General features: G+C 60.8%; 2 protein-coding genes across 14 annotated transcripts in view; one reads left to right on the top strand and one right to left on the bottom strand.

The window, feature by feature from the left end:
* Positions 1–988: 988 nt before the first annotated feature.
* Gpc1 (glypican 1) lies at positions 989–21,712 on the top strand. 2 transcript variants are annotated; one of them, XM_063237012.1, is made up of 9 exons: positions 989–1,309; positions 16,039–16,197; positions 16,813–17,204; positions 17,557–17,722; positions 18,734–18,864; positions 18,969–19,088; positions 19,183–19,316; positions 19,512–19,687; positions 19,985–21,712. In XM_063237012.1, the coding sequence occupies exons 1-9, from the start codon at positions 1,144–1,146 to the stop codon at positions 20,215–20,217; spliced, it is 1,677 nt and encodes a 558-aa protein (XP_063093082.1). In that variant the 5' UTR covers positions 989–1,143; the 3' UTR covers positions 20,218–21,712. The 2 variants fall into 2 exon arrangements, with proteins under 2 accessions (XP_063093082.1, XP_063093081.1); XM_063237011.1 differs by lacking the exon at positions 989–1,309 and adding an exon at positions 12,821–13,189.
* Positions 21,713–24,965: 3,253 nt separating this feature from the next.
* The window catches only part of Ankmy1 (ankyrin repeat and MYND domain containing 1), a 29,684-nt gene continuing 27,146 nt past the window's right edge, over positions 24,966–27,503 (bottom strand). For 11 of the 12 annotated variants that reach the window (XM_063237002.1, XM_063237003.1, XM_023566858.2 and 8 more), the window contains 3 exons: positions 26,581–26,659; positions 25,760–25,965; positions 24,966–25,190 (listed from right to left, as the gene is read on the bottom strand). In XM_063237002.1, the coding sequence (XP_063093072.1) occupies positions 25,141–25,190; positions 25,760–25,965; positions 26,581–26,659 (335 nt within the window). In that variant the 3' untranslated portion in view covers positions 24,966–25,140. The remainder of the gene's footprint in view (positions 25,191–25,759; positions 25,966–26,580; positions 26,660–27,503) is intronic. The other variant, XR_010043429.1, reaches the window with a different exon arrangement.

Below are 27,503 nucleotides of genomic sequence, written 5' to 3'. Positions count from 1 at the left end.
CTGCTCTCTTCCCATTCCAGCTATCGGCCATCCAGTGCTGAGTTCGTAGCTTGGCCAGCTGCGGTGGTCTCAGCTCTGCCCTCATGGCAGAAGGGGAGGGACCAGGGGACAGCTCTGTAATAGCCACCCGATGCCAGCGGCAGCGTGGAGCCCGCTCCCACACCTCCCCTCCCTCTCCACAGACCTCCCAGCAACACTGTAGGGTCGGGAGCTGAGAGGGCCCACTTCGCACCATGCCCTGCACCCTTCTCCTGCGCAGCATCTCCAGAGGTCACTGTTACTACCCGACCAGTGGCCAAACCCACAGCCCGCCTCTGACCCACACTCCTGTTTCTGAGCATCCACAGTCACGTGGAGTGAAGCAAACACGGCTAGCGATGCCAACTACTAAGCCGCTTGTCCGCCCAGCAGGGTTTGGGGGTCCAGAGATTTCCTGGCTAGTTTGCCGATACGGACTCACTCCTGGAGGGAGATCAGGTGCAGCCAGAGACACCAGGAAGGGCTCGGAATACAGGCGCAGTTCTGAGGCTGGGGGTACTAGAGGCTAAAGCTAGATGGAGGGTGCTCGGCTGGGGTGCGCACTGGGGCACAGAGGCGCGGGACCGTGCGGGCTCCGGCGGGGGGCGGGGAGGACCCGGATTGGCGCGAGCGGGGCGTGATGTCACGTCCGGCGGGGGAAGCCCTGCCTCAGCGGCCCCTGCCCCCGCCCCACAGGTGGCGCCGCCGCCCCGGGCGCTGGGCGTGTGGGTACCCCCTGGTGGACCCCGGACGCTGTCCTCGCGGTCCGGACTTCTACAGCTTCGCCGAGAGCGCGATCCTTAGCGCAGGCCGGGGGCCCTGCGCGCGCCCCGGCAGCCGGGCAGCACCCCCCTAGCGCCCCGCGCCGCCATCCTCCGCCCCGCCCCGGCTCCCGCCCCCTCCTCTGCCCCGCCCCGCCCCGCGCCGCGGCCTCCGAGGGGCCGGGCGGGCGCGGGGGAGGTGCCGAGCCGGGCTGCGCGCTCTGGGCGGCCCGACCAAGCGGCCGCACCTCGCGCCCCGCGCCGCCGCTTTGTTGTCTCCGCCGCTTGGCCGCGCCGCCCGCGCACCGCGCCCCGGGCCTGGGCGCTGCCCTCGGGCGGCGGCATCGGGGAGGCGCGGGCCGCCATGGAGCTCCGGGCCCGCGGCTGGTGGCTGCTGTGCGCGGCCACCGCGCTCGCCGCCTGCGCCCGCGGGGACGCTGCCAGCAAGAGTCGGAGCTGCGGCGAGGTCCGCCAGATCTACGGCGCCAAGGGCTTCAGCCTGAGCGACGTGCCCCAGGCGGAGATCTCGGGTGAGTGGGGCGCCGACCGCCTCTCGGCCGGGGTCTGCGTCTGCCCCGCGACCGCTCGTCTGCGCCCCGTCCCTGCGCGCGCCCCAGCCCCTTGGGCACGCAGAACGGCTGACTGGGTCCCGGGGCAGGGGCCTCTCCCGGAGGTCCTAAGGTCCTTCCCGAGTTTCCCTGTTCCCCAGCAGCGCCCATACGGGGTTCGTGGGTTGCTCTCACGCCTGCTGGTGGAGCACCGGGGACGAGCGGCCGCGCTTCTTCCGTGTGCCACGACCGTCCCTGCCCGGGAACTTGTGCCCGCACGCCCGCCCCCGGCCCGCCTGGCATTCGGGGCCGAGCTGCAGGTGGTCTGCGCCCTGGACCCCGCCTAGGGCCGAGTCATCTCTTTGTAAGCCGAGCGGCCCTCCTGGCGGCAGCCTCGGCCCTGCAGCTGCCTGAGAGCGCCCAGCCCCTCCCTTCCCCACCCGCGGAACCCGGAGGACAGAACCTCGTGAGCCTGGTCCCCGCACCTGTCCTGAGGACCCCCTCCCCGACGGCTTCTCCCTTAGGTGTGGGAGGAACGAGGGAGGCGTGCTACCCAGGCCAGATTCCGCTCCCCGGGTCTCCCTGCAGGAGGGTCGTGTAGGGTAGGGCGGGGCGGACGCACATGGTGGCCTGCGACTGTGGAGTGACTCTGAGGCATCACTGTGAAGGTTGTAGGGGTTGGCCAGGCTCAGAACTCTACCTCCAGGAGCCTGGACCTCTGCACAGGGCCACCTCAGGTGCCTGTGGGGTGATAGGGCTGGGACTTGGCCCCTAACTGTTGGCTCAGTGCCCTGCCCGTACCTCCTCCTCCGCCAGGCAAACAGGAGCTGGTGCCCAGGCTCCTGGCCTCTTTACTGCGTCCCTCTCCAGTGTCGGGGTGGCTGAGTAGCCAAGCCCGAGCAGCACACAGTCCCCCGGAGTGCTGGCTCTCCTGCGCTCTCCTGCACTAACACCTGCAGCCTGCTGTTCCCAGCTGGCAGAGTCAGAGTGGGCTGCACCAGAGCGCAATCTGCAGATGGAGAGGTCGAGACAGGGCCTGGCCAGAGTCCCGTCACCCTCAGGGTAGGAGCGCAGGGCTGGGGGACTCAGGACACACATGTCACCTTGGCATCTCAGCAGAGGGTGGAGGTACAGTCTGCCAGCTGGGTGTGTGGATGTCCCTGGCAGAGTGTCCTGCCGGCCACAGTCAGGTGCCACTCTCCCTGGGGCATGTGAGACTGAGAACAGGGCTGCCCCACACACAAAGTATCCCTATCAGAGATGCCACTTTCCCAGAGCCCCTTGGGCTGCACCCCAGGCCTCCAGAATGAAAGAGCAGCCTACGGAGCCCAGGTCATTGGTGAGAATGTGGGTACCACAGGGACTAGGGAAACAAGATGACCTCCCAGGGGAGCAGCGGCCCTAGGGGCAGCCAAGCAGGGCATCCTCTCTTGTTCTGACCAACCAGGACTGGCCGCCAAGCACTGGGCGCCCTCTGGTGGTCCTTGGAGGCACGGTCCTCCAGGAGCCATGGCTCTCCGTGCCTTGGAGCCACTACTGAAGACTCCTGTCCTGCAGGCACCTGTGGGGTACAGATTTTTAAAAGAGGTTCCCCTGAGAGGGCACCTGCACAGCCAGGTGGGGCGGACACCCAGTGCTTCTTTGGGGTTGAGAGGGCGGGAGGAAGCCCTAGATGGAGAGGTGGCCCTTCCACCTCAGCCTGCGTCAGTGTGTGTTCTGGACAGCTGGGCCAGGCAGTGGCAAAATGGGACAGTTGTCCCATTTTACAGGTGAGGGAACAGGCAGTGGTGAAGCCCTGGCTTGTGCAGCAGGCTGTCCCTTTCTCCGAGGTACTGCACATAGAGCTGCCTGTTAAGTCACAGCCTACCAGTCCCGGGGCTTCTGCCTCTGCCTGAGGGGCTGGTTAGGCCACAGGGGTGCCCTGGCCCCCCAGCCCGTGGTGCAGCTACCAGGTGCCCACCTATCCACGGGGTGCATGGGGACAAGGACCACTACTACCTGGTTCTGTGTCACCACAGATGGCCTGGCTGCTGGCCTGAAGTGGCTTCTCAGTGAACACCCATGGGTGGACCTATGCTTGCGCCACCTCATGACCACAATGCCAGGGTGGAGAGCAAGAGGCCCAGGGTAGGGGTTGGGTCGGGGCCCATGAAGCTCTGTCCTTGGAGACTTCCAGCCTGGGGCAGGGTTTGGGCATCTTGTGTGGGGAGTTGGAAGTCAGGGGGTCCAGAACCATGCCCTAACAGGAGTTGCCCAGCCACTCCTGAACTCTGAGCCCCAGCCTGCCAGGCAGGATGGGCACTGCAGGCACTGGAGCAGTGCCCTTAGCAAAAAAAAACAAAAAACAAAAAACAGAACCAGAGCAGAGTACTTGGAGGCCCATGTGCCCTGCCCATGTCCTGGAAAGGTTGTCCTGGCCCAGAACCACCATATGCAGACTATAGTTGAGGTCAACTACAAGGCCATGTGGGGCCTGCCCAGAGGGACTGTGGATCTGTCCTTTCCAGGAGGCAGAAGCCCCTGTGTGGCTCCATGCGGGTCCCCAGGGTGGTCCTCAGCCTCCGGCTAGTGATGAGAACCTGAGATTTCATCATCCCCAGCAGAAGACTGGGCTTTGGGTGCCCAAGGGAACTGTGATCCAACAGGGCCACCCAAGTGATGCAATGGCCTGGGGCCTGCTGTCACACGGTCTCCCTGCTAGACCCGCCACTCTCCTGCTCTGGGTGAGGAGCCTTTGCACACCTTCCTATGAGAATGGGAAAACCATGGCCTGGAGCTTGCTGGGAGAGGAGGGTACTGGCACTGCAAAGCGGCCTTGGGCCCTGCACTGCTCACCCTGGGTGCCCACTGTGATGCATGCACACCTCTTGGGTAGTAGTGTCCACAAACAGAGCACCAACCACATTTTTCTGTCACTCAAAAGAGGGAGTCTGTCGGATCTACTGGACAGATGAAGACACTGAGGCCCTGGAAAGATGCGTCATTTTCTTAGGGCCCAATCTAGTTGGTACCAGCTATCACTGCTGCCCCACAGAGCCAGCTCAGGCTGCCCCTTCCCAGGGCTGATGCCTTCATCTTGGTTTGGAGGCCTGAGACAGGATTTATAGCCCCCAGCTGCCTTGCGCCGTGCTCCCAGCCCTTACGCCCTGAGGTCCGTGCCTTAACATCAAGAATGTCTTAGGTGACACTCCTTGCCTTGCCTCCACCTGGCTCTGCCACCCTTGGGCTCTTTCCTGGCTCTAGGGCAGGAAGCAGTGGCCCCAGGGTGTGCTATGGAGCTGCTAGTTGGCCATGGAGCCCCCTGTGTATCTTCCGCTGAGAATACAAATGTCCCCCATTGGGCCAGGTTCTGCGGGATGGTGCCAAAGCATGCAGACAGGGACCAATCAGTCTGTCGGGCAGCAGTGTTCCATGCTGGTGCCCAGCACCCCACAGGCCTCCTTGGAGTGGGTTGGGGCATCCTAGCCTGGTGGCTGGGCAGCAGAGTTTAGCTCCAGAGCCAGGAGGAAGCATCTACAAGTAGGAAGCACCTGGTACCCATGCCACGTACCCACAGCACAGGTGTTACCACAAGCAAGTGCCACTAGGGGAGGTGACCAGGAGGGGGCTGATGACCTGGGCCCGCTGCCTGCCTGGGTAGGACCTCTTTCCTCACACCAGGCTGTCCACCACCTGGCTCTGTATAAACTCAAGTCAAGACTCAGGGCTGGAGGTGGTGCTCCTTTATGGAGGACTCTGTCCAGCCCAGATCTTGCCCTGTCACTGGCACAGCACACTAGTGTGTGGGCTGCTGCCCCAGCTCCACAAGGGGCCACCTGCCTGGAGTCCCACACCTGCCTTGCTGCCTGCTGTCCCTGCATGCGACCCGTCTCAGCAGCTGTGTCTCGGAACAGGCCTGGGCAGGTCATGGGCAGCTGGAAGGGCTGGTGGGGGTGTTGAGGCCTTCAGCCTCAGCTCTTGCTGTGCAGAGCACCGATGCGGCCCAGACCCAGCGACTGCTAGGAATACTGTGACGTGTCTTTTGCTTCCTAGCACAAACTCCCCTCCCTCCAAGCAGGTCTGCTCTGTGCCCACCCATCGTGGAAGCCTGGCACCATCCTTCTGGGTGCACAGTGTGGCCAGCATCCCAGGCTCACATCTCAGCGTCCACAGCTAGATAGCTTCAGCTCTGTCCCATACACTGGGCAAGGACTGGGTGGCAGAAGCAGGAATATGTTGAGTGCCATCACAGGTGCTGCAGACAGGCAAAGGAAGGCGTTTATTGTCCCGTGGTTGTGAGCTGGGACTCTGAGGCAAGGTGCCGGCGGGCCGTCCTTTGAGGCCGTAAAAGACGACTGCTCTGGTCCTCACCTAGCTTCTGCAGTTTGCTAGCGTCCTGGGCTTGTAAGTCTCTACCTTCATTTTCACACAGCTCTGGCCATCTCCAGGTTCCCCTTTTTATGGGGATGGCAGCCTTGGATGAGGGCCCACAGGATGGTCTCACTTGAGCCAGGTTCATCTGCAGACTCCACAAGGGGTCCCTTCTCGTCCTGGGCTGGGACTGCAGTGTGTGGGCTTGGGGACACCTTGGAGCTTGCAGCAGAAGCCATCCTGCCCTGGTATTCACCGTGTGACCCCCTGAGGACAGGCTGTGCTGTGCTGCTTCGTATTCCTGGTGATGACCTGGGGACTCCTCCCTGTCTGCTGGCCTCCCCTCCCCTTGGGCAGTGCAGCCGCAGCCTGAAGAACCTTGGTGGGCAGAGTCACAACTCACTGCACCAGTGCAACCTGAACAGCCTTAGGGTCCCCAGTGACAGCGGTACAGCCTCCAGGTGACAGCGAACCTGCTCCCAGGTGGACTTTTGGGGGAAGCAGTGGGGTGGGGAGGGCAGCAGAGGAGCCCCGGGTGCTGTGTAGCTGCCTCTGCTGAGCCCGGGCAGCCAGGTGAGCCACTGCTCATTTGCACGGAGGGCTTGGCCAGGTGACAGGGCAGCCCCCAGGAGCTCCATCAGCTCTGAATCCTCGACATCCAGCTCGGCCCCCAGAGGCCCAGCTGTCCCTCAGCTGCACCACATCTTGAACAAGGCATTTTCATGGGCTTGGCAGGGAGGAGACCAGCAGAGGGACCAAGCCAGGCTGGGGTAGGAGCAGACAGAAGAGTAGGACCCATGCTCGAAGCTGGGGCTCATTTAGTGCCAGGTCAGTCTTAAAGGGTATGCCATGCAGGGTGAGGCAGGGCCTGGCGGAGGCAGCTGAGATGCCCACAGCAGCATAAGTTGAGGCCCTGCCTTATCCCTCCTCCACCTACCGTGGAAGCTCCTACAGCCAGACTGGCCAAGTGCCATTTAGTATAGAGATGGAAAAGCTGAGTCCCAGAGATAGGTTCCCAGGGCTCAAGGCAGAGCTGCCCAGCCTAGACTTGCCTCTGGGCCTGTGTGGGCACCCCCTGAAGACACAGTACAGGCCTCCAAGTGGGTCTGTCCCACAGGCCTTGTGGTTAGATCAGGTCAGGAGGTGGACAGCTAAACCCCAGGTCAGTCTCTCCCCGTGCAGTGAGGGGACCAGGGGCTGAAGGGCCCCAAGGCTAGGAACAGGAGGGCATGGGGCCATGAGGACGGGGCCACCTGGAGACTCATGGGCAGGATGGCCTGGCCTCTGCCAGCCACACCCAGCTGGGACTCCTAAGGTCAGTGCTGGCCCTTCCACTGGCCACCCAGCACCTGAGCACTGTGCTGCCTCCTTGCATGGGTCAGGGAGAGCTGGCCAGGCAAGGAGCTTGGGGCCTTGGTCCTTCCTCTCTCGTCCTTCTTACTCTGGCAACCACTGAGAACTCCAGGGCTTAGCAGGCTCTGCCCACATCTTGACCCTCACCAGCCCAAGGGTACAGTTTGGGCCGACCCACATGTCTCCCTCCTGGGGGGCAGTTGGCGGACAGGTGGCTCCACCTAGCAAAGCCATTTCCTGGGCTCAGTCTCAGCACCTGAAATACCTCAGACTGCTGCAGTGTGGCCTGAGGGTGGCTGTTCCTCCTGTCCTCTGCTGTAGCCTCAGAGTCAGGGGCCACCTGTGTGGTCCTCTAAGCCGATCCCTGTGCAGAACCTCATGTGATGTTCAAGTGTGTCCCCAAGCTTCTCAGCCACAAGTGTTGGTCAGACCCTGGGCCGCAGGGAGCACATCCCATCCCCTCACCTGTGACCACTGCCTGCCCTGGGGAGAAAGCTGATGCCATCTGCCACAAGGATTGCTCAGTGTTCACACATCAGCTGTCACCATGGAGTTCAGGACACACTGGACTGTGTGGTGCTCTAAAGGGACGAGGCCATAGTGTAACTCAGTGCCAGTCCTGCCCCAGCCTCCTCCCATCCAGCAGCACCAACCCGTCTAGTGCACCTGCTGAGCCAGGCACAGAAGTCAGTGTGCAAACCTAATGGGAAGGGGCCTCACCTCCAGCCCACAGCATGTCCTCTACCATACACCCCAGCAGCCCGGGGCCTGGGGCTCAGCACCTGTGGGAGTCAATGGTATCTTGCGCCCTGTTTGTGGCCCAGCACTTGAGGTGCCAGGGTGCCCCCAACAACTCGGAAGCTCCAGTCAGTGCTTGACTGGCTACCACGTGCTGGGGCAGGGATGCCCATGGGCAGCTTTTCTCACAATGGCCTACTCGCTTCAAGGGCAGGTGGCGGACCCTGTCTGAGAAGGTCTGCAGCCTCCGCCAGGTGACAGAGTTGGCCTCTGGCATGTAGCATGACTTCTGCCTGGAGAGAGCCAGGGTGTAGTCTCCAGAGCCTCCCTGAGGGGTGCAGTTGGTGCCGACCAGAGATGGGGCAAATAGAGTAGCCTCGAAGGGCCACAGACCATGTGCTCTAGCCTCGTGTAAAGGTGAAGGGAAGTGGTGGGAAGTCTGCCCGCTTATCTCCCCAGCGGACCCCAGGCTGACCAGGCAGACCTGCCTGGCAAGACCACTTGTGGCTGTCTCTGAAGTCACAGCACAAAGGCTCTAGCTCCCGTGCTGCCCTTGTAGGGCCCTGCTGTGGGGACACTCGTGCTCCCTGCCAACAGAGCCACCACCACACTTCCTGCCACCACCAGCAGCCAAGACCAGGAGGGCACCACTTGCTGTTGTGAGGACCCAAGGGGACATGGGGCAGGATGGGGAGGGCTGGGTTCTTGAATGCCCCTTGGCAGCAGCAAACAGGGCCCAGCAGAGCTGGCTAAGGGCCAGTGGCTGGCACCAGCACCCCACTGCAAGGTCCTGTCCAGCTTGAAGGGTGTCTGCCCTCCTGCTGAGTCTGAAGCCCTCAGCGTGGCCAGCAGCCAGGCTGCCCTGAAGGGAGTGGCTACCACAGAGCAGGCAAGGATAGGCTGCTCTGGGGGTGGGCCTGACTTAAGAGCAGGGTGGGCAGGTGTAAGCCAGCTGTGGGGTGCCCTCAGGAGCCCCCATGTGTCTTCTTCCTTGGAGCAAAGACCCTGGAGCTGTCGTCCAAGATAGAGACTGCCCTGGGAACCACCGTGAGCCTCAGTATGGGACAACAGGGCAGCTCAGTGCTAGTCTGAAGCCTGCCAGGGTTTGGCATCTGCACAGTAGGCAATCAGGGCTAGACCTGGGGGTGACAGCTGATTTTCAGGAAAGGAACCAAGAACAGGCCCCTGGGAGAGAGGTAGGAGGGCACAGGAGACAGTGCCAGGGGACCAGCCTGTGCTGAGCCTATGGCTTTGCCACCAGGTGGGGCCTCATCCCCAGAACCCAGGGGCCAGCACTGTCACTGTGACCACTCTGAGAATGTGGCTGGCTCCTCTCCGAAGCCACAGACCTCTGGTGTTTCATTGTACCTGCCTTGGGCCATAGGGTATTCCCATCCCTGCCCAAAGCTGTCACTGAGTCCTGGTGTAGACAGGGGAGGCTGAAATTCCAGGAACCCAGGGCTAGCTCCCTTCCTCTGGGGAGATCCTGACATAACCACCTGACTCAGGACAGGATGGAGCCCACAGAGGCCATGTCCACAGCCTGCTCTCAGGGCAGAAAGGGTCCTGAAGGCCAGCGGCAGGTGTCCTTCCCCACAGGGTCTTCAGGCTGCCCCTGGCTGCCTGAGGTGCTCTAGGTCCCTGCAGCATCTGGCCAGGGGCAGGCTAGAGGGTGGCCACACTGGCTCCAGGGACAGTCCCCTGGGCCCTGACTTTTGCAAGAGGCTTCTCCACACCAGGGGCCACTGGACCTGAGTGGCTTGGGTACCTCGGTGCTGGCCAGACCTAGGTCATCTTCTCCCTTTTGGGGGAACCACAAAGACCTTGGGGTGTGGAGATCAGGGTCAGCTGGGAGGCCTGAGGCAGTCAGTGTCCAGGCCATCCACATTGGAAGCCTCAGTCTCCCACTGTCAGCAGGAATCCAGGAGAGTCATATTCACCTGCTGACTGTGGAGAGACCACAGCACACCAGGGCAAGGAAAACCCCCGGTGACAGGTGTGTGACCAGAGACCTTTGTGACCTTGGGCCCCACAAAGGAATGCAGGATGTGGCAGATAAAATATAGAATGCCTAGTTATGTGGGAAATTCTAACTCAGTCGGTCCGCAGTATTTTCATTTCAGATAAATCACAAGTTCTTGGTGTAAACACGCATGCATATTTAGTACAAGTGTGTTGCAAATATTTTTGAGGGAAGGGTGGTTTTGTTTTTATTTCTGTAGTGCATTACATGTAAAGCCTACTGTCCGCACTGTCTTAGCACATGGCCTGAAGGCGCTGAGCACACTCACTTTGCTGGGTATCTCCTCTGCCACCCTCCCCCAGTAGCCTGTCTGTCCTGTGCTATTCGAGCTCTGTCCCCTGCAGTGCCCAACCCCAGCAGCCACCATACGCCAGCAGGCCCGGACTGGACTCTGAGGGGACCTTGTGCATGCAGGAGGGCTGTGTAGGGTTCCTGCCGCAGGTTCACACCATAAGTCGGAGTCTCCCCACCGCTGGGTCCTGTGAGTGCCTGCTTTCCCATCTTCCAATAGCTGTGAATGTTGGGGACCCAGCAGCTCAGGTATCCGTTCCGGTTCCTGCGGTATCACCGTGTCTGCTGCCCTCACATGATGGCGCCTGCAGGACCAGCAGGGCACAGCTAGAAGCACCCCCTGGCTCCCAGGCAGGCAGGTGGGGGTGCTGTCTGGGCGAGGTGTGGCAGCAGGGACCCCAAAGACCACCCACTGAGCGCAGGACCTCAGCACACAGTGCAGGCTGGCTTCTGCTCAGCCTCTGCCCAGCTGCTGAGGAACTGTTCCAGGGGAACCCAGGGAGGCTGGGTGCTCCAGACTAAGGACTTTGGGCACGTCATATCCGCTCCTGCCTGTCCCTGTCAGTGACAATATGAGACAGTACAGCTGCCGCGAAGATTAAATGATTCTCAGCCCTGCAGAGGGCTCCAGCTCCGTGTGACACAGAGTGCTGGCGCTGTCACAAGGGGGCAGATTCTCCAGGCTGTAGACTCCCCTGCCTCCTGGAGAGCCCTAAGTCCACAATGGCAGTGGGCCTTGACCTCTCATCACTGGACCACCGAGGTCCTGCCCGCTATCTGGATTGGTACCCGCTGTGTACTCAGCACCTGGTCTGCCTGGGTGCTTGGCAGAAGTGACAGAAAGCAGTGCTTCCCCGGCAGAGTTGCCCGCCACCTGGTAGGGAAGGTGGCCACTTGTGACTCAGGAAGCCCCAAAGCCAGACAGTGGCTGTGCCAAGGGGACTGGGGAGCTTCCTGGGAAGGCAAAATGAGTGGGTGCTGAGGGCAGGCCAGGAGGCGGGGCAGAGGGAACAAGTCGCAGGCCTGAGGGGCAGAGAAGGTCCCACAGGTGCAGCCTGGGGAGGTGGTCCCCACACAGTTCTGGGTCTGCCTTTGTGCTGGCCCAGCGTTACATGTCTATGCCACCTGTGTGATGGGCACTTGGCTTGCAGTGTGTCCCCTTCACAAGTCCAGGGCATAGTATAGATACGGCAGAGAGAGCGGGACCCCTCAATCTCATGGGCCTCATCAGCTCACCATGACTCCAGAGATAGGAGGGCCATGTAGACCCTCAGGAGGACAGCAGGGTCCCCTGCGCAGCTGTTGGACATGAATGTGGGTGGACCCCAGGTGAATGTTCACAGCAGCCAATGTGCTGGGGATGGGAAGTCAGGATTGAGCTTGGCTAGTGGTCAGGGTTGCTGGGAGTGAGCTAGGTGTGAGCCCTGCCCCACAGCCAGGATACAAGGCCAAGGACACAGCATACACAACTCGAGGTCCTATTCATCCCCGTGGGTGCACCACGGCCACAGCACGAGCTTGGGACACTGAAGCAGGCTGTCGTGGGGAAGGCCGGCTTGGGGGACCCAGCCATCAGGATGCCATCAGGACTCTCACAGTGCCAAGACATCCCCAGACGGGCATTTACGGCAGAGCTGCCGGCTCCAGCATCCCCAAACAGAGCGGCCAGCTAAAAGAGCACCTCTCACCTCACCCCTTAGGGCCTCCCAGCCGGAAAACCTGTGGGTGCTTTCCGTATGCAGCTGCAGACTGGCTAAGGACTGAGGAGGCCCAGACCTGCTGAGCTAAGACTGAGAAGGTGGTTTGGGGCAGGGCCGGCAGGGCAGAGTGAGGGTGTTACTGGGGAAGCTGCCTGTGCCCAGGAGGAGGGGCAGCCTTGACTTCAGGCTGGAGGGTGACCCCAGGAGGAGGTTAGGCCCAGTGCAGACTGAAGCTCCGCATGTCCTGAGGACCATGGGGACCTTGGGAACAGGTGGTTGTAGAGATGGAGTTCCAGGGGCTCAAGACTGGGAACTGGAGGGACAGGATGACCAAGGCAGCCTTTGAATGACCCAGACATCGGTGTGGATCTGACGTTAAGTGGGAGAGGGTTTTCCAGATCCGTGATCCGCAGCCCCTCTCTATTACCCACCTCCCCCATTACGTCTAAGACAGCTCTGCTACCCTGTGCGCCCCGCCCTGAGCTGGCTCAAGAGGAGGGATTGGTGGGGGTCTGCCGCTGCGGTTCCCATGGAGACGGGGGAGGGAAGGCGCGTGCGCGGCGCGGAAGCCGTCCTCTGCCATGCTACCCAGTGCGGCTGCAGTGTCTCCTCCTCCCGCCCGGTTCCCGTGGTCCGCGGTCCCTTCCGTCGGTGCAAAGGAGGCTCCGAAGGACCCGGAGCAGGCAGCCAAGCTGGATGAGCATCCCTTGCCCCGCGCTCGCCACGATCGCCTCGCCAGCCCCATCCGTTCAGCATCGGTTCCCTCTTTGGCCTGCTGTCCTGTGCCCTCTCCGCCCCTTGTGCCGCACCTCATCCGCTCCCCGCCCCCTCCCGCGTGCCGCAGCCCCCGCCTGCGCACCCCCCGCAGCCGCGCCCACTGCGGCAGCCCCTTCCCCGCCAATCGCGTCGCCTTCGCCCCGCCCCCGCCTGCCGCAGCCCCCCGCCCGCCCGCCGGGCCGCGCCCACTGCGCAGCGCCCCCTCCCCGCGCTGGGTGCGCGGCGGTGCGGACCCTGCGCGCTTCTCTGCAGCCTTTGTGCTGCCGCGAGCTGCACCGCGTCCCCTGCGGGCAGGCAGCGGCCTGAGCGGCGGACGGCTCCTTGGTGACGCTGTCACTTGGGTGAAGTGGAGGCAGGGGCTCGGGTGTCGTGAGGCTGGGGGTGCGAATCGGTAACGAGGCCTGCCTCGTGGGTGCTGGCTGATGCGTGAATGGGGAGCCGAGATGTTATGTGTCTTAGCGTGGGTCCGAGGCCCCCTTCCTGGCGAGCCATTAGGTGCTCAAGTGTGGTCCTGCTGCGGTCCCTGGCCTGGATGCAGGCTGCTTGGGAAGAGGGATGACCGCAGGAAGGAAGACCCCGGGAGTCTGGGCGGTGGACAGTGGTCTGTCCCCAGGAAAGCCGGGCAACCAGGTTTGTTCAGCAGGAGGACCCGGCGGCCACTGCAGCTTGCCGAAGCAGGCAGCAAGGTGGGCGCGGTTGGGGGTAGGGGGCACTGCTGCTGAGAGGGCCCCCATCGGCAGTGAGGCGGAGGGCCCTCCGGGAGTCCAGAGCGAGGTGGGGGGCGGGAGCGCCATCCTGCATCCCGCCGGTTGTTCTTACTTCGTTGTGGAGCTGTCTACGCTGAAGTGGGGTGATTTTGGGGCGGTGGGCCTGTTGGTACAGAGCACGTCCCAGGAGACTTAAGGGGGGTGCAGGCTTTCCAGTCTGCACCTCCCGCAAGCACAGAGGTTTGTGACGGGCCCCACGCAGCGCCGTCCCTGCACTCTCCTGAGGAGTCGCCGGATAAACAAGGTCTGTGCAGCGCTCCGGGAGAAGACACTGTCTGAATGCGGGTCTTGGCCAAGGATGGCTTTGGGATGCCTGCTGTGGGGGCGTTCATGCCCGAGGACAGGGGAGCTGCGGCTCTGTCAGCAGGTGGCAGGAGGGTGTGAACGCGAAGGTGACGCCACAGCTACTGAAGGACTCAGTGGGAAGCCATCAAGGCACCCCCAGGGAGATGCAGTGCCTGAGAGTTGGGGGAGGCTTTGGATGGTGACAGAGAAAGTACCCCAAGAAAACCTGAGAGCACCAGGACAGGGACGCGACCTAAGCCTGGGAGGGAACATTCTGGAAAGTGAAATCAGATCTAGGGAATTCAGCCAAGAGATCAGGAGAGAAGGGCACTTGAAGCGGGTGTGGCTGAGGGGCAGAGCGCTCCCCAGCAGCATGAGTTTGGCCCAGCACTGTGAGAAAAAGAAGAGGATGGGACAGACAAGTTCTGCAAGGGGCTGGTGGGGGGCACTGGCCAGTGCAGGAAGGAGGATGCTGGCACAGGGAGCTGCTGAGGGGATCACCCCCGTAGAACAGAAAAGCCCTCCCCAGGTTCCCTCCCTGGAGAAGGCAAAGGAAAGAGGAGAGCAGTGTGCACACTCGCACACACGCGTGCTGCAGGGCACAGGGACAGGCTCTCCAGGCACTGCTGGTTAAGGGCGGGGCTTGGGGCAGGAAGGTCCAGGTCAGTGGTGCCTCCAGCCCTGTCTAGGCAGCCCTCCCCCGCCTCGGGGCCCCTTTACTTTCCAGCACCGCAGTGCTGCCAGCCCAGCCAGCCCCGTGCCCCGGACAGCCAGCAAGCAGCACGGCACAGGCCTGCAGCAGGCCCCAGGGGGCAGCCTGACCCAGCCTGCCCGGTCCTCGGGCCGGTGCCCGGGCTCTGGCTCCGTGTCTTCACTCCCGTGTCTGTCCGAGGAGGGAGGGAGGGACGGGGGCTGTGCTGGGGCAGCCGGAAAGGCACAGGTCACCGGGCCGGCTGGGCGAGGCAGCCAGGCAGGGCGGGGTGGGCTGCAGGGAAGCTGGCGGAGGACCCCACCAAAATGAGCCTGCACGGCTTTGGGGACACACAGTTTCTAGTTTCCCCTAGCGACACACCCACCCCTGTCTCTTTCCTTTCAAAGGCCTGCAAGCGAAGGGGGAGTGGGGGGGGTGAAACAGTGCGCCCCCCACCGGTCGCCTCTTGCCTTTGCAGCTCAGAGGCTTAGACAGGGCCACAGGCTTCCCTCCCCCTGCTGCCCATGCCCAGCAAGCCTGGCCTGGGTCCCGCTGTCCCTGGTGAGCCATGGTGTCCCCTGCAGCCCTTCCCAGGACACACACCCAAGCACCCTCGAAACCTCAGCCATGGGTATGAGGAGGGAAGGCCACCCCCTGGGCAGCCCTGCAGGGCCCCCACTGCTGGACAGGTGTCTCCTGCTCCCATCACAGCCCTCCCCATCTGCAGCACCTGAGAGCCAAAAGTCCATCCTGCCAGGCTGCAGGGTCCACCCCTCACCCCCAGCAGGCCCTAGCCCCTAGCCTGTGTGTCCAGGGTCAACCCTGTCCAGCTGTGTACCCATAGCCTTGGGGAGGACAGGCACCCTGGGCAAGAGAAGGGACATCAGGCAGAGGGAGCAGGTGCTCAGGCTGGGCTTCCTGGGGATGAGGATGCCATGCTTGCCTCCAGCCTCCCCTTCTTCCCCTGTGCAACACTCAGGGCCCTTTGGGGAGACGCTCAAGCTTGAAAATGCCTGGGTGAGACCCAGCTTGAGACTGGAAAGCTGAAGTGTCCCCTCCCATCCCATGCCAAACCTGCTCCCTGCATGGGGTCCCTCCGTCCCTACATCTGGGCAGGTGTCCTCTGTGTCAGGCCCAAGGGCACTGAGGCTACAGCACCATCTTGAGCTCCCAGCCCAGACCGTGGGGTTCTGCCTCCCCAGGTGCTTGCATTTCTATTTCTGGGTGCTGAGAACACAGTTGCTTGGCTCTGACTGGCTCCATCCATCAGACTGTGGGCAAATTCAGCTCCAGACCTCTGTATCCCACCGAGGCCCATTTCTAGGGCCTGCATATCACCATGCAGTGCTGTCTGGAGCCAGTGACTGAGCAGAGCAGCCTGTGAGTGGCACAGAGGAGGGGACACGGTGTGTCCCATTGGGTGGGGTCACAGGTCACTGCCAGGGCCTGTGGTCAACAGCTGAGCATGTACCCCAATTTATGCCCCCAGGACTTGGACTAAGTGCTGGGTTCCTAGCATGGGCCTGGTCAGGGACACTGGTGTCCAGTGGCACCCAGCCCCCACATGCAGCACCCATGGCCATTCTACTCTGGGTCCCAGGCCAGGGCTAAGTCAGGACAGTTATGCAACACCCTCCCCTGAGCTCAGCCCTCTGCCTGCCCCACACTGGGGCTCTGCCTCTTTTCAGGCCCTGACCCCCAGGGCCCTGCCCTCTCTCACACTGTACTCCCCACAGGTGAGCACCTGCGCATCTGCCCCCAGGGCTACACCTGCTGCACCAGTGAGATGGAGGAGAACCTGGCCAACCGCAGCCGTGCTGAGCTGGAGAGCGCACTTCGAGACAGCAGCCGTGCTCTGCAGGCCGTGCTGGCCGCCCAACTGCAGGGCGTAGATGGTGAGTCTGGGGCTGAGCACGGTGGACAGGGACCCCAACGCTGCAGAGCAACAGAAGGAAAACAGTGGGCAGGGAAAGTGGAGACCCCAAGACATCCAGCAGGTCACTGAGTCACAGGGCATCTGCCACCCATGGCCCAGCTCAGAAAGGGCTCTTGGAAGCCAGGCGTGGTGCACAAACCTGTAATTCTAGCACTTGGGAGGCCAACAGAAGATCACAGAACTTCAAGGCCAGCTTGAGCTACGTAAGCAGTTCAAAGCCAACCTGTCTCAAAAACAGTGAGATCAAAAAACAAACAAAAAAGAAAGAAATTAATGGGATGAAGGGCAGATTACTGGACCCCTGTTGACAACCTAAGGCCAGAGGGCCCTGTGACCTGAGAGGGAACCCACAATCTCTGGGCCTCTGCCTCCCATCAGGAGGCTGAGGTCTTAGGGTGCTGGTGGGGCCATGTAGGGCCCATCTAGCCTCTACTTCAGCTCTGCTGACCACAGGAGCAGACCTGTACAGAGCATGGGTCTCCCTACCCACTATCCTGGTCTGCTGCCCCAGTATCCAGGAGAAGGTGGAAAAATGGGGTCCCCCAGAGTCTCACACTGCTCCCTCTGTGCTCAGACTATTTCCAGCAGCTGCTGAACAACTCAGAGCGGGCCCTACAGGACACCTTCCCTGGCGCCTTTGGGGAGCTGTACACACAGAATGCCCGGGCCTTCCGGGACCTGTACAGTGAGCTACGCCTCTACTACCATGGGGCCAACCTGCATCTGGAGGAGACTTTGGCAGAGTTCTGGGCTCGTCTATTGGAGCGCCTCTTCCGGCAGCTGCAACCCCAGCTGCTGCTGCCAGATGACTATTTGGACTGCCTGGGCAAGCAGGCCGAGGCGCTTCGACCCTTTGGAGATGCCCCGAGGGAGCTGCGCCTGCGGGCCACCCGGGCTTTTGTGGCTGCCCGAGCCTTTGTGCAGGGCCTGGGTGTGGCTGGTGATGTGGTCCGGAAGGTGGCCCAGGTGTGATGGGAACAGCCAGGGGTGGGCTGCTGAGGCACACACGGACTGGAGACAAGGGAATGAGTGAAGTACTTGGGGCTGAAGCAAATTGGGGTTCCGGAGGCCTAGCAGGGCAAGGGGCACAGGGGGTGCTCCCCGGATATGAGCTTCAAGACCTTAGTAAGTCTCCTCTCTAGCCCCTGGGTCTCAGTTTCCTCATCTTCGTGGCGTGGCGTTCCTATGTCCTAGTGGGTGGTGGCTAAGACCCTCATGGTTGTAGAATGAGTGCCCAGGGTCAGCAGGCCATCTCCAGTATCCACTTCAAGCTCCACACTGGGGCTTCAGGTGGGCTGAGGCTGCCCTCACTCCCCAGGTGCCCCTGGGTGCGGAGTGCTCAAGGGCCGTCATGAAGCTGGTGTACTGTGCCCACTGTCTGGGGGTTCCCGGTGCCCGGCCCTGCCCCGACTACTGCCGGAATGTGCTCAAGGGCTGCCTTGCCAACCAGGCCGACCTGGACGCCGAGTGGAGAAACCTCCTGGGTGAGCCCAGACCCATGCCCGGGGAGCAGACCCTGGGGTCCTGGGAAGCAGGTGGTCTCGGGTTTAGGCCTGATGGGGCCTAAGCAGGGCCACCTGGACCAGGGCCACATCTGAGGGACTGCAAGGTTGGGATAGGTTTTTTTTAATGCCCTAGGCAGTATGTGGTTTGCTTGGGGTATGTGCCCCAGGGAGCCCTGTGGGATTCTAGTTCCTTGTCCTGCCCAAATAGCCAGAGCCCCAACATGTATACATGCTAACGCATGTGACATGGGCTGCCAGCACATGCATGAGCTAATACGCATGCATTGGCATGTGGACATGTGTTAGTTGACATGTGTGCCATGTACAGTGGCCAGCATGCGTTCACACTGATGTAAGTGCACCTACACATACAACTGGCATATATACATGCCAACCCATATGTATTAACATTTGTGTCTTTTGGCATGAGATCAGTGTGTATAGATGATAGGCATGTACTTAAGTACGGTGTGAGTCAGCATGCTTGTATGACAACATGTGAAAGTTACATGCTGACCCTGAGGGCCAATATATGCATACTAGCATTGTGTGCTAATATATATTCAATGGCATGATGTGAACTGGTGAGAAAATTTAAATGTGTGAGCTTCATATATGTGTGTACAACACATGCTGTGTTATCTACGTGTAGACACACGTATGTGTTCATGGGCTGGCAGATGCAAGCCAACATGCATTCCCTGGAGCTCACAGGGGCTGGCATGTAGATGAACAGTTCATAGAGGGTGATTGTGTGTCCACATCAACACTGCATGAGCTAATGTCTAACATACGTGTGTGGACATAAGACTACAGCATGCACACACGGGTGGGTGTGTACTGTGGCTACACACAGCATGAGCTGGGCTGGCTTGAATGTGTGCACTTGGGGCCCCCTATTGGCTGCATCTTTGACTGAGGCTGCAAGATCATGTTACTAACATGGACATGTGATGTGTTTGCATGTGCGCATGTTAACGCCCATGCCAGACTCCATGGTACTCATCACTGACAAGTTCTGGGGCCCATCGGGCGCAGAGAGCGTCATCGGCAGTGTACACATGTGGCTGGCAGAGGCCATCAACGCCCTGCAGGACAACCGGGACTCGCTCACAGCTAAGGTGCGGCTGGAGGTCCTGGTGGGCATGGAGGGGCTGCCCCAACACCATCCTGGCTGGCTTAAGGGGCCCTGCTGCCCCCCAGGATCCCTGTGGTATCTCCCCAGGTCATCCAGGGCTGCGGGAACCCCAAAGTCAACCCCCAGAGCCCAGGCCAAGATGAAAAGCCAAACAGGGGCAAGCTGGTGCTGCAGGAGAAGCCCTCCACAGGTGCCCTGGAGACACTGGTGAGTGCCTGCCACCGTCCTGCTGTCCACCCCATGCCTGCATGTGGGGAGGGCAGGTGGCCAGACCACCCAGGGCTCTGAACGCTGCCCACAGGTCTCTGAGGCCAAGACCCAGCTCCTCGACATGCAGGACTTCTGGATCAGCCTCCCTGGAACACTATGCAGTGAGAAGATGGCCATGAGTGCCTCCAGTGATGACCGCTGCTGGAATGGCATGGCCAAGGGCCGGTGGGTGCTGCTGCTGTGTCCCAGTGTCACTTGTAGTAGGACTGGGGAGTGGATATAGAGGTCACGCCCTCGCCTGGGCCAGCTCCCGAAATGTTCCCCACCATGGCAGGTGAAGCCTGCTATGCGGCCCGTGGGCTGCTGTGAGCCCCCTGCAAGGGCTAGCACAGTGACCAGCGCTGCCTGTCCCACCCCCAGGTACCTGCCCGAGGTGATGGGTGATGGCCTGGCCAACCAGATCAACAACCCCGAGGTAGAGGTGGACATCACCAAGCCAGACATGACCATTCGGCAGCAGATCATGCAGCTGAAGATTATGACCAACCGGCTCCGCGGAGCCTATGGTGGCAACGATGTGGACTTTCAGGATGCCAGTGAGCACCGCTAGGGCTGGGCTTGAGCGGGCACCTTGGTGCAGAGAACCATGGGGGCCCTGTGGGGCCCTCTGCTCCCCACCCAGGGCCTGCAGCCCTGCAACCTTCACAGGCCAAGCTGCTGCTGGGCAGTGTTACTGAGCTGTGTCTGGATGGCACAGAGGAGGCCCATGCAGGTTGCCCCTCTGGGGAACCCTGGGCCTCCTGCCTATCCAGGATGCAGCAGGACCAGGGCACAGGAAGGACCTTGGGGTCCTCCGCTGGGGATGAGCTGCTGGAACCTCTTGTCCTCCACAGGTGATGATGGCAGCGGCTCAGGCAGCGGTGGCGGCTGCCTGGACGACATCTGCGGCCGCAGGGTCAGCAAGAAGAGCTCCAGCTCTCGGACACCCTTGACCCATGCCCTCCCCGGCCTCTCAGAGCATGAGGGACAAAAGAACTCAGCCGCTGGCTGCCTCAGTGCCCACACCTTCCTCCTGCTCCTCCTTCTGGCCCTGGCCCTCGCAGTGGCTGGGCCTCGGTGGCGGTAACTACCCCCCAGCCCCAGGAACAGGCCAAGGACAGACTTTGCCAAAACTCATAACAGACGATCTTTAATCCCCCATGGCCTACAGAGGCTCAGGGCAGGATGGGGGACCATGGCTCTATGTGCTGGGCAGGGTGTGAGGGGGCCCTGGCCCCCTGGGGTGAGCCTCACCTGCCACCCTGGCTTTTTTGTAATGAGGTCCTCAGGTCAGCTGTGAGCCAGTGTCCCCAAAAGCCATGTATTTCAGAGACCTCAGGGGCACCTCCTGCTACCCACCCCTAGCTCCCTTCCCCACCAAGAGCCAGCCCACCTGAGGCCTGTGAGAAGGTAGCCCTTGGCAGTGTCCCGCTGGAGACCTTGCACGAGCCTGTGCCTTCCTCTCCTGCTCCTCCTGGCTTCCGACGCCAGAAAGGGAGGCCCAGTCTCATTCTCCAGGAGCCTGCGAGCACCACTGGGATCATGCCTAGGGCTCTGGGCTTATGCATGCTGCCTTCCACTCGGCAGGGGCTCCACAGCCAGGCTGCCCCTCCTGGGTTCCCAGGGGGTGTACAGGGGTAGCACCTGGCCCAGCCATTCATGCTCTACCACTGCACTTCTGTTTGGGGTGGGGCACAATCCCCAGCACCCAGGGAAGCAGTGTGGCACTCTGCATTTGGGGGCTCACACAGGCAGGCTGGCAGTCTGCACCAGGGACCCCACTTTTGGGAAGCAGCCAGCCCCCTGACCCTATCCCACAAGACAGGGTGACCCAAACAAGGCTGTCACCCAGCCACAGGTCGGGGCTGGCTGGTGAAACTTCAGCTCAGGACTGGTGCTATCTGGCGTTGCAGGCCAGGGGACACCTGGGCTCTCCTGACCCTGCCCAGTGCAAGGGACATGGGAGTGTGACAGTCAAGGGCTTATAGATATGCGCACATGCACTCTCCCTGTCCCTATGCCCTCCTGCACAGCATCAGCAAGGCCTGAGCCCCCTGGGCTCCTGGTGCTATTTCAGGCTTTGGGACCTGGTACACCCAGCAGACCAAGGCTGTCAGGGACCTCCCCACACCCAGGCCAGCCTCCCTGCTCAGCCCAGCACTGTAGGCCCTGGGGAGGGGGTTGGAGTCAGAAGGACCTGGAGACCACTGAGCTGCTGTGGCCAGGAAACAGTGGTCTTGACCTCAAGAGGCCAGAAAGCCGCTTAGTGCTTTGCTTTGCTCGCCGTGTTGGAAAGGCCTTCCTTCAGGGGTGTCTGGCATAGCAGACCAGGGCTCTAGCCGCTCGTCAATCCCCAGCACAAGGCCGTGTTTGCTGAAATAGTTCTTAGACGTGCGGGGCCTAGACAGTTGGCTAGAGCCCTTGCTGGAGCCATGCAGGCTGGGGGCAGGAGCCAGCCGGTCACTGGTCAGAGCCCTGAGTGGACCCGCTGTATCCTTCCTCCACAACAGCTTGGCTGCCAGTGCCAGAGGTAATGTGTTGAATCCTTGTATCAATAAACAGCTGGAGACCTACAGCAGAAAGAGCTATGTGGCTGCTCTGACCCCAGCAGTATGTGTGCACGTATGTGAATGTGAGACATTCTATTTGGTGTTTGTGTGTCTGCACTGGACTGCTGAGGCCTAGCCAGGCTGCACCCTGGCTTCTCGGGGGTGGTGTAGGAGCCCAGCATAGGCTTCTTTGGGGACACCTACCCAAACCAGGCCCCCAGAGCAGCCATGGTGGCTGTTGTATCCTCATGCACATGCCCCTCCCTGAGTTCCAGGAAGCTGGTGGCCTGGCTTCTCTTGTGGGAGACAAGACAGGTGTGAGTAGGGTACCCATTCCTGGGGAGGCCCTGAGGAACAAGCAGCCTCGGGGACATAGCCGACCCCATGGGAACAGATGGGTGGCCAGGGACTCACTGTCAGGGCTTCTGGGAGGAACACGCTCAGCTGCTGAAAGTTCTTCCCAAGTAGGGATGTCTTTCCTGTCCAGGAAAGGCTGCTGCCTCGGTTCTGGCAGGATGCCAGGTCCTGTGCTTAGGCCCAACCCAGGTGGCCCCAGCCTTTAAGGGCAATCCAAGGGGCAGGCCAGGGCAAGCTGCTCCCCACGGTCACCAACTCTTCAGACCCTCATCCTCACAGGAATTTGGGAGCCACAGACCTGCTGGACAGATACCAGCCAGTTCAGCACTTTCCCAGAGCATCCCACGTTACTCGGTGGTCCTGGCTGCCCAGCACGGTGTCTGCAACACACATGCAAATGCATGGCTTGTTCATGGATGTGTGCAAACTTGCACACTCATTCACACATATGAGGTGTAGTGTTTGAATCTTTAGGGAAGTGCAAATCGAACCTTGACACCTGCTGGATGTTAGGGTGGCCACTGTACAGGGGTAGTGCAATGATCCAGGGTGACACAGGTGGGGAGGAAAGGGGACCTTGCACACTTATTGAGACTACAAACTGCCTTTGAGGCAAGTTCCTCAAAGTTTAAAACTAGCGCTGCCATGTGACCCACAACCCAACAGTGGAAGGACACGAGGTGGGCAGCCTAAGCACATGTCTACCGTCCTCTTAGGCTCACTGCAGAGTCCTTTCCTACGGCCAGATGCAGACTCCACCTACAGGTCTGTTGATGGATGAATGGCTGAGAGCATGCACTCTGTATCTGATGGAAATTTCCCAGAAGAAATTTCTCAGTTTGCAGCACAGATGAAGCTGGAGGGCGCAAAGGGAAGTCAGCCAGACACGGAGACGAGTGCTATGGGAGCTCACTCACTCACAGGCCCTAACCCACTAGTGCTCAGGAGCTGACAGGGTGGCTGCCAAGCCCGGGGGTGGTAGGAAGCAGATGTGCTGGGCGAAGGGGGCCAAACTTTCATTTCTAGTGGTCAGGTGCTGGGGATCTGGGATGCAGCGTGGGGACTCTGGTTGGTAACACATTAATATTCACTTGAAATTTGTTGAGAGAAGCCAGAGGTGGTGGCGCATGCCTGTAATCACAGCATTGGGGAGGCTGAGGCAGGTTGGAGGCCAGCCGGGGCTATGGAGTGAGTTCAAGTCCAGCTGAACTACATGGCGAGACCTTGTCTCTAGAAGACAGTGGAAAAAGTAGCAGCTGAGAGGAGGCTACACTGGTTTGCATGTGGTCACTGTGCCTCAGGCTCCCAGCAAACTAAGCACAAAGCAGGTGGGACTTCCCAAAAGATCTGGACCCTACTTGACAGGAAAGAGTCTCCCATGAGAAGAGCAGAGAAAGACAAAGACCACCTCAGCACATGCACAATGTGGAACCGTCACACGCACAGACGGATTCCCCTGCTTGGTGCTGTGCTGGCCACTAGAACTGCAAGACCTCCTGGGAGCGCCAGACATGGAATATAAAGCACAATGCGCTCAAGGACACACAGTTGACTTACTGGAATTTAACCAGAGGGATGGACAGGCCCTGTGTGTGCAGCCTCCTTTAGACCAAACCATTCAGCTGGGCCTCGACCTACAACACTGGAAGGTACACTTGGCCACCCCGAGGGGCACTCAGGCACTATGCACTGAGAGCAACAGGGCAGGTGGAGGGCATAGGGCTGTACCAACTGGATGTCAGGATCTCGGAGAAGGTGCAAGTATGTGCCATGCTGAGGCACACACGTGCAGATGTGGATGACAGCAGTATGTGCCCCAAGACACTCTGAGTGCCCATCCTCAAATACAGAGACAAAGATGATGTTCAGGATTATTTTTGCCTTCATGTACTTTCCCAGCACTGAGCACGTGTTCCATACATACTCGGAACACAAAGGAAGACAGCACTTTTCATCTGGGAGGTGTGATGCCACAGAACAGGGCACTGGAGGCTGCTCGCCGCCGCCTTTAGGGCCTGCGAAGCACATCTCCGAGTTTAGATTTACGCGTGGCTGTCTGCCCGTGTGCCTGTGAGCCAAGACAGGAGGGTGGCGATAGAGCACGTGGAGATGGGTGACTCAGGTCTGCGTCTGCTTGCTTTGCTGTGCACATATTCCTGGCTTTTAGTAAAAATGAAGGATAACCTGAAACTCGAAGCGCCGGGAGCAGGGCATGGGTGGACACAGCGGTGGCTCTGCAGCTGCGTCTCCGCCTGAGTCCTTGCCAGCATAGCCTGGCTGGGCAGCAGCTCTCCTATGGTGACGGCAGTTACACCAGGGCACAGGCTGGCTCCAGCTCTGCGTGGAGCCCCCATGTGAGGAAAGCCATCCAGCTCAGGGCGGCACCCTCTCCTGTGAGCAACTCCCTCTCCTTCTGGGGCCCTGCCCAGGGCACCCCAGCACTCACTGCCTGGGCTATACTCTGCCCTGGCCCACCTTCCTCTCAGGTGTGCTGTCCCCAACACACCCCTTGGTTGGGGGAACCCTACTGCCCCTCACTGCCTCCTCCCTCCTCCAAGGAAGGACTCTGAGTCTCTGTCTTCACAGCTCCGCCCCAGTCCTCTCCCCTCCCCATCCCAGCATTTCTGCATACCCAGTGCCCCCAGGACACATGAGGTACATGAGGAAAGGGACATGGACCCTGCGAGGAGCCAGGAGCCCGGGAAGGCACAGGACAGCAAGAAAGAAAAGGCACCCATGACGAGAGCCCCTGCATGGCTCTGGGAACATCCCGGAACCCACCCCAGTGGTCACCACGTGTGCACAGAGCCCTGATCCTTCATCTGCTTTTACCTGAAGGACAGTGCATAGCCAGGCCAATGGGAAGCCAGCGAGGTGGGCAGCCAGTGCTGGGCCTCAACCCCAGTAGGGACAGGATAGGGCACAGACCTTAGGGCACACACCATGACCACTTTATTTCATGGGAGGTGGGAGATCCTGCCATACAGCCACAGGGTGCAGAGGATTCCTGCCTAGGTCCTGCAAGGCCAGAGATGACCAGTGCACAGGTGAGACATGGACAGGGTTCAGGCCCTCCCTAGGCCCCAGCATCAGGCACTGCTCCTTCACTGAGAGTCTCCTGCCCTCCCGTTGGTATTCTCAGGAAAGCCGGGCACTGCACGAGAGAGGCACAGGGAGGAGGAGGGTCAGGCCTTGTTCTCTGTGCCCTGCACACCCCAGCACCCATGATGAGAGCCCCAAGGCTGGGCTAAGGGTGCACCCACGTGTGCAGTAGCCCCATCCTGGGGCACCTGGGAGAGCGCCATGGGCAGGTCCCCGGTACACAGGGCCTGTGTTAGAAGCTCACTTCCCAGAGGCTGAGGTGGAGGTGCATGGCCAGCAAACTCAGGTCAGGGCCTCCACCCACAGGGGGCTCTGAGGAGGCCCTGTGCCCCTCCACATTTCCATCCTCAGGCCACTCCCACTGCACAGGATGCCTGCTGTGGCTCAGGGTAGAGGAGGTCAAGGGGAGTCTGGGGCTCCACACACCAGCCCTGTCAACCCTGCACAATGGGGCCAAGAGTCAGGCTGTGGATGGTTCCCACATCAGCCATGGGGCCACAAGCTGCAGCCTGGGGACAGCAAAGCCCACAGGTGGCTGTAGAGCCTGTGGCACCTTCGCCCCAGTGGCCCAGCTGGAGCCTGAGAAGGACGTGTGTGCCCCCTGCCCCTGATGCCCCTTGCCTGACTCCTGCAGACCCATGCTCATCTTCTGCCGGCCCGGCCCACCCATGGCCATCATTTCATTGCAGTCCTTCTTGTGGAACTCTGTCCAGGCTCTGGACTTGCAGTTCTTGCTGCAGGTCAGGATGCCGTAGCAGCGGGCACAGGGAGTGAGGCGGACACCAATGGAGCGGCCACACTGGTAGCAGAACTTGAAGAAGGGCGCCCTGCATGTGACAGACAGGCAGTCATGTGGGGGCTCGACCAACTCTGCCCTGAGCTCCCAGAGGATCACTGCTGTCCCCAAGTCGGGCAGCCACCACATGTGGACAGAGGGCCAGTCGGTCAGCGTGGCCCCTGAGTCATGGAACAGTGGTCAGGGCTGGCCCTGGGACTGTATCTGTCCCTTTGGGACCACCATGGGGCACACTGGGGGGCTTAGAGGTTTCCCAAGCACATGGGGCAGCCACGTGGTTCTGGTGGGGAACCTGGTACTCATGACAGAAGAGCCCCAGTCTCCGCCCATCTGGCCCTGTCATCCTTCCTGTCCCTTCACTGGGTTCCCCAGAATGAATAGTTTGGATGTTCCCAGGAGACGGGCTCCCTCTGCCCCTCACATGTGGAGGCTACTCCCCAGCCAGACCCCAGGAGAAGCTCTGTTCTCCACGGGTTGCCCTCTCACATGGGTGTGAAGCCTGCCTGTGGGCCGTGCGTGGAACCACCTGGGTGAGAGAGCAGGACTGTCCCGGTAGGGGGTGCTGGACCAGACCCAACGGCACCATCCAAGCCACAAGTGGCCAGCACCACTGCATCACACCCCAAGGACCTGGCTGCACACTCACATCTCCTGTCCCTCTGTGTCCAGGGCCTTGGCCAGGCTGGAGCTTCTCTTCTTCATCCTCTGTCCAGGGTACAGCTCCGCTGCAGCAGAGGGAGGCAGCGTCAGCAGCCACAGCAGGGCCATGCACTTGGTCTGAGCCCCTGGGGATTCCTGCAGCCCCTTAGGGATCACCTTCACATCCCCAGGGCTCTCTACTGTCCCCCCAGGATTGCCAATGTCTCTCGCATCTCTCTGCTCCTTCCCCACTGCTCTCAGAGCTGGCCACATTGCTGCTGGCTCCAGTGTGCATCCTCCATCCTCCATGGGACTGGCCTTGGCTCCTGCTTGCTCCTGTTCACCTCCATCCCGAACAGCCGGGCCTCTCCCAAATGGCTTCCTTCCGGGACTATACTGAGTTTGCAATCCAGAATTAGATTTGGTGCTTTCCTGCTAACTTCTGCTCCCTCGTGGATATCTTCTGCGTGACAAGGCCTTGCCCTCCTGTCTTCCTTTTCTTCTCTAAGTGCTGGTTCCCTTCATTCTTTGAACACATTAACAGCTCCTCCACAGTCTCTTCCTCTCAAGCCTGGCCCCTGCTGTCCCTCGACAGATTGTCCTGCCCCCATCCTGCCACCCCACGCTTGGATCACACTCTCCTAAGATGCGTGGAAGTGACACTGGAGAAAGTCCACTGGGTGCTTCCGGTCCTGTCTCCTCGATGCCCCGGGCACTGGTGGAGTGCCACCTTTCCTCCCCACCCCAGTGTGGCCTCTGGGCGCTGTTCCCCAGGCCTGCAGCCTGGTCAGCCTGGACTACAGTGCTTGGGAGATCACTCTGTCTCTGCTCACAACCACAGGGGGATGCAGATATGATCTGCTGACCAAGGGCAGCCATTGCCATGGCTTTATAAACTGTTCTGGAACGCACACCCCTCCTCAGACAGAG

This window comes from Cavia porcellus, unplaced genomic scaffold (assembly GCF_034190915.1).
Source record: "Cavia porcellus strain 051 isolate PalLab524CR breed Dunkin Hartley unplaced genomic scaffold, mCavPor4.1 scaffold_26, whole genome shotgun sequence".
Taxonomy (NCBI): Eukaryota; Metazoa; Chordata; class Mammalia; order Rodentia; family Caviidae; genus Cavia; species Cavia porcellus.
Note: the sequence above shows the minus strand (reverse complement) of the source record. Positions and strands in the feature narration are given on the sequence as shown.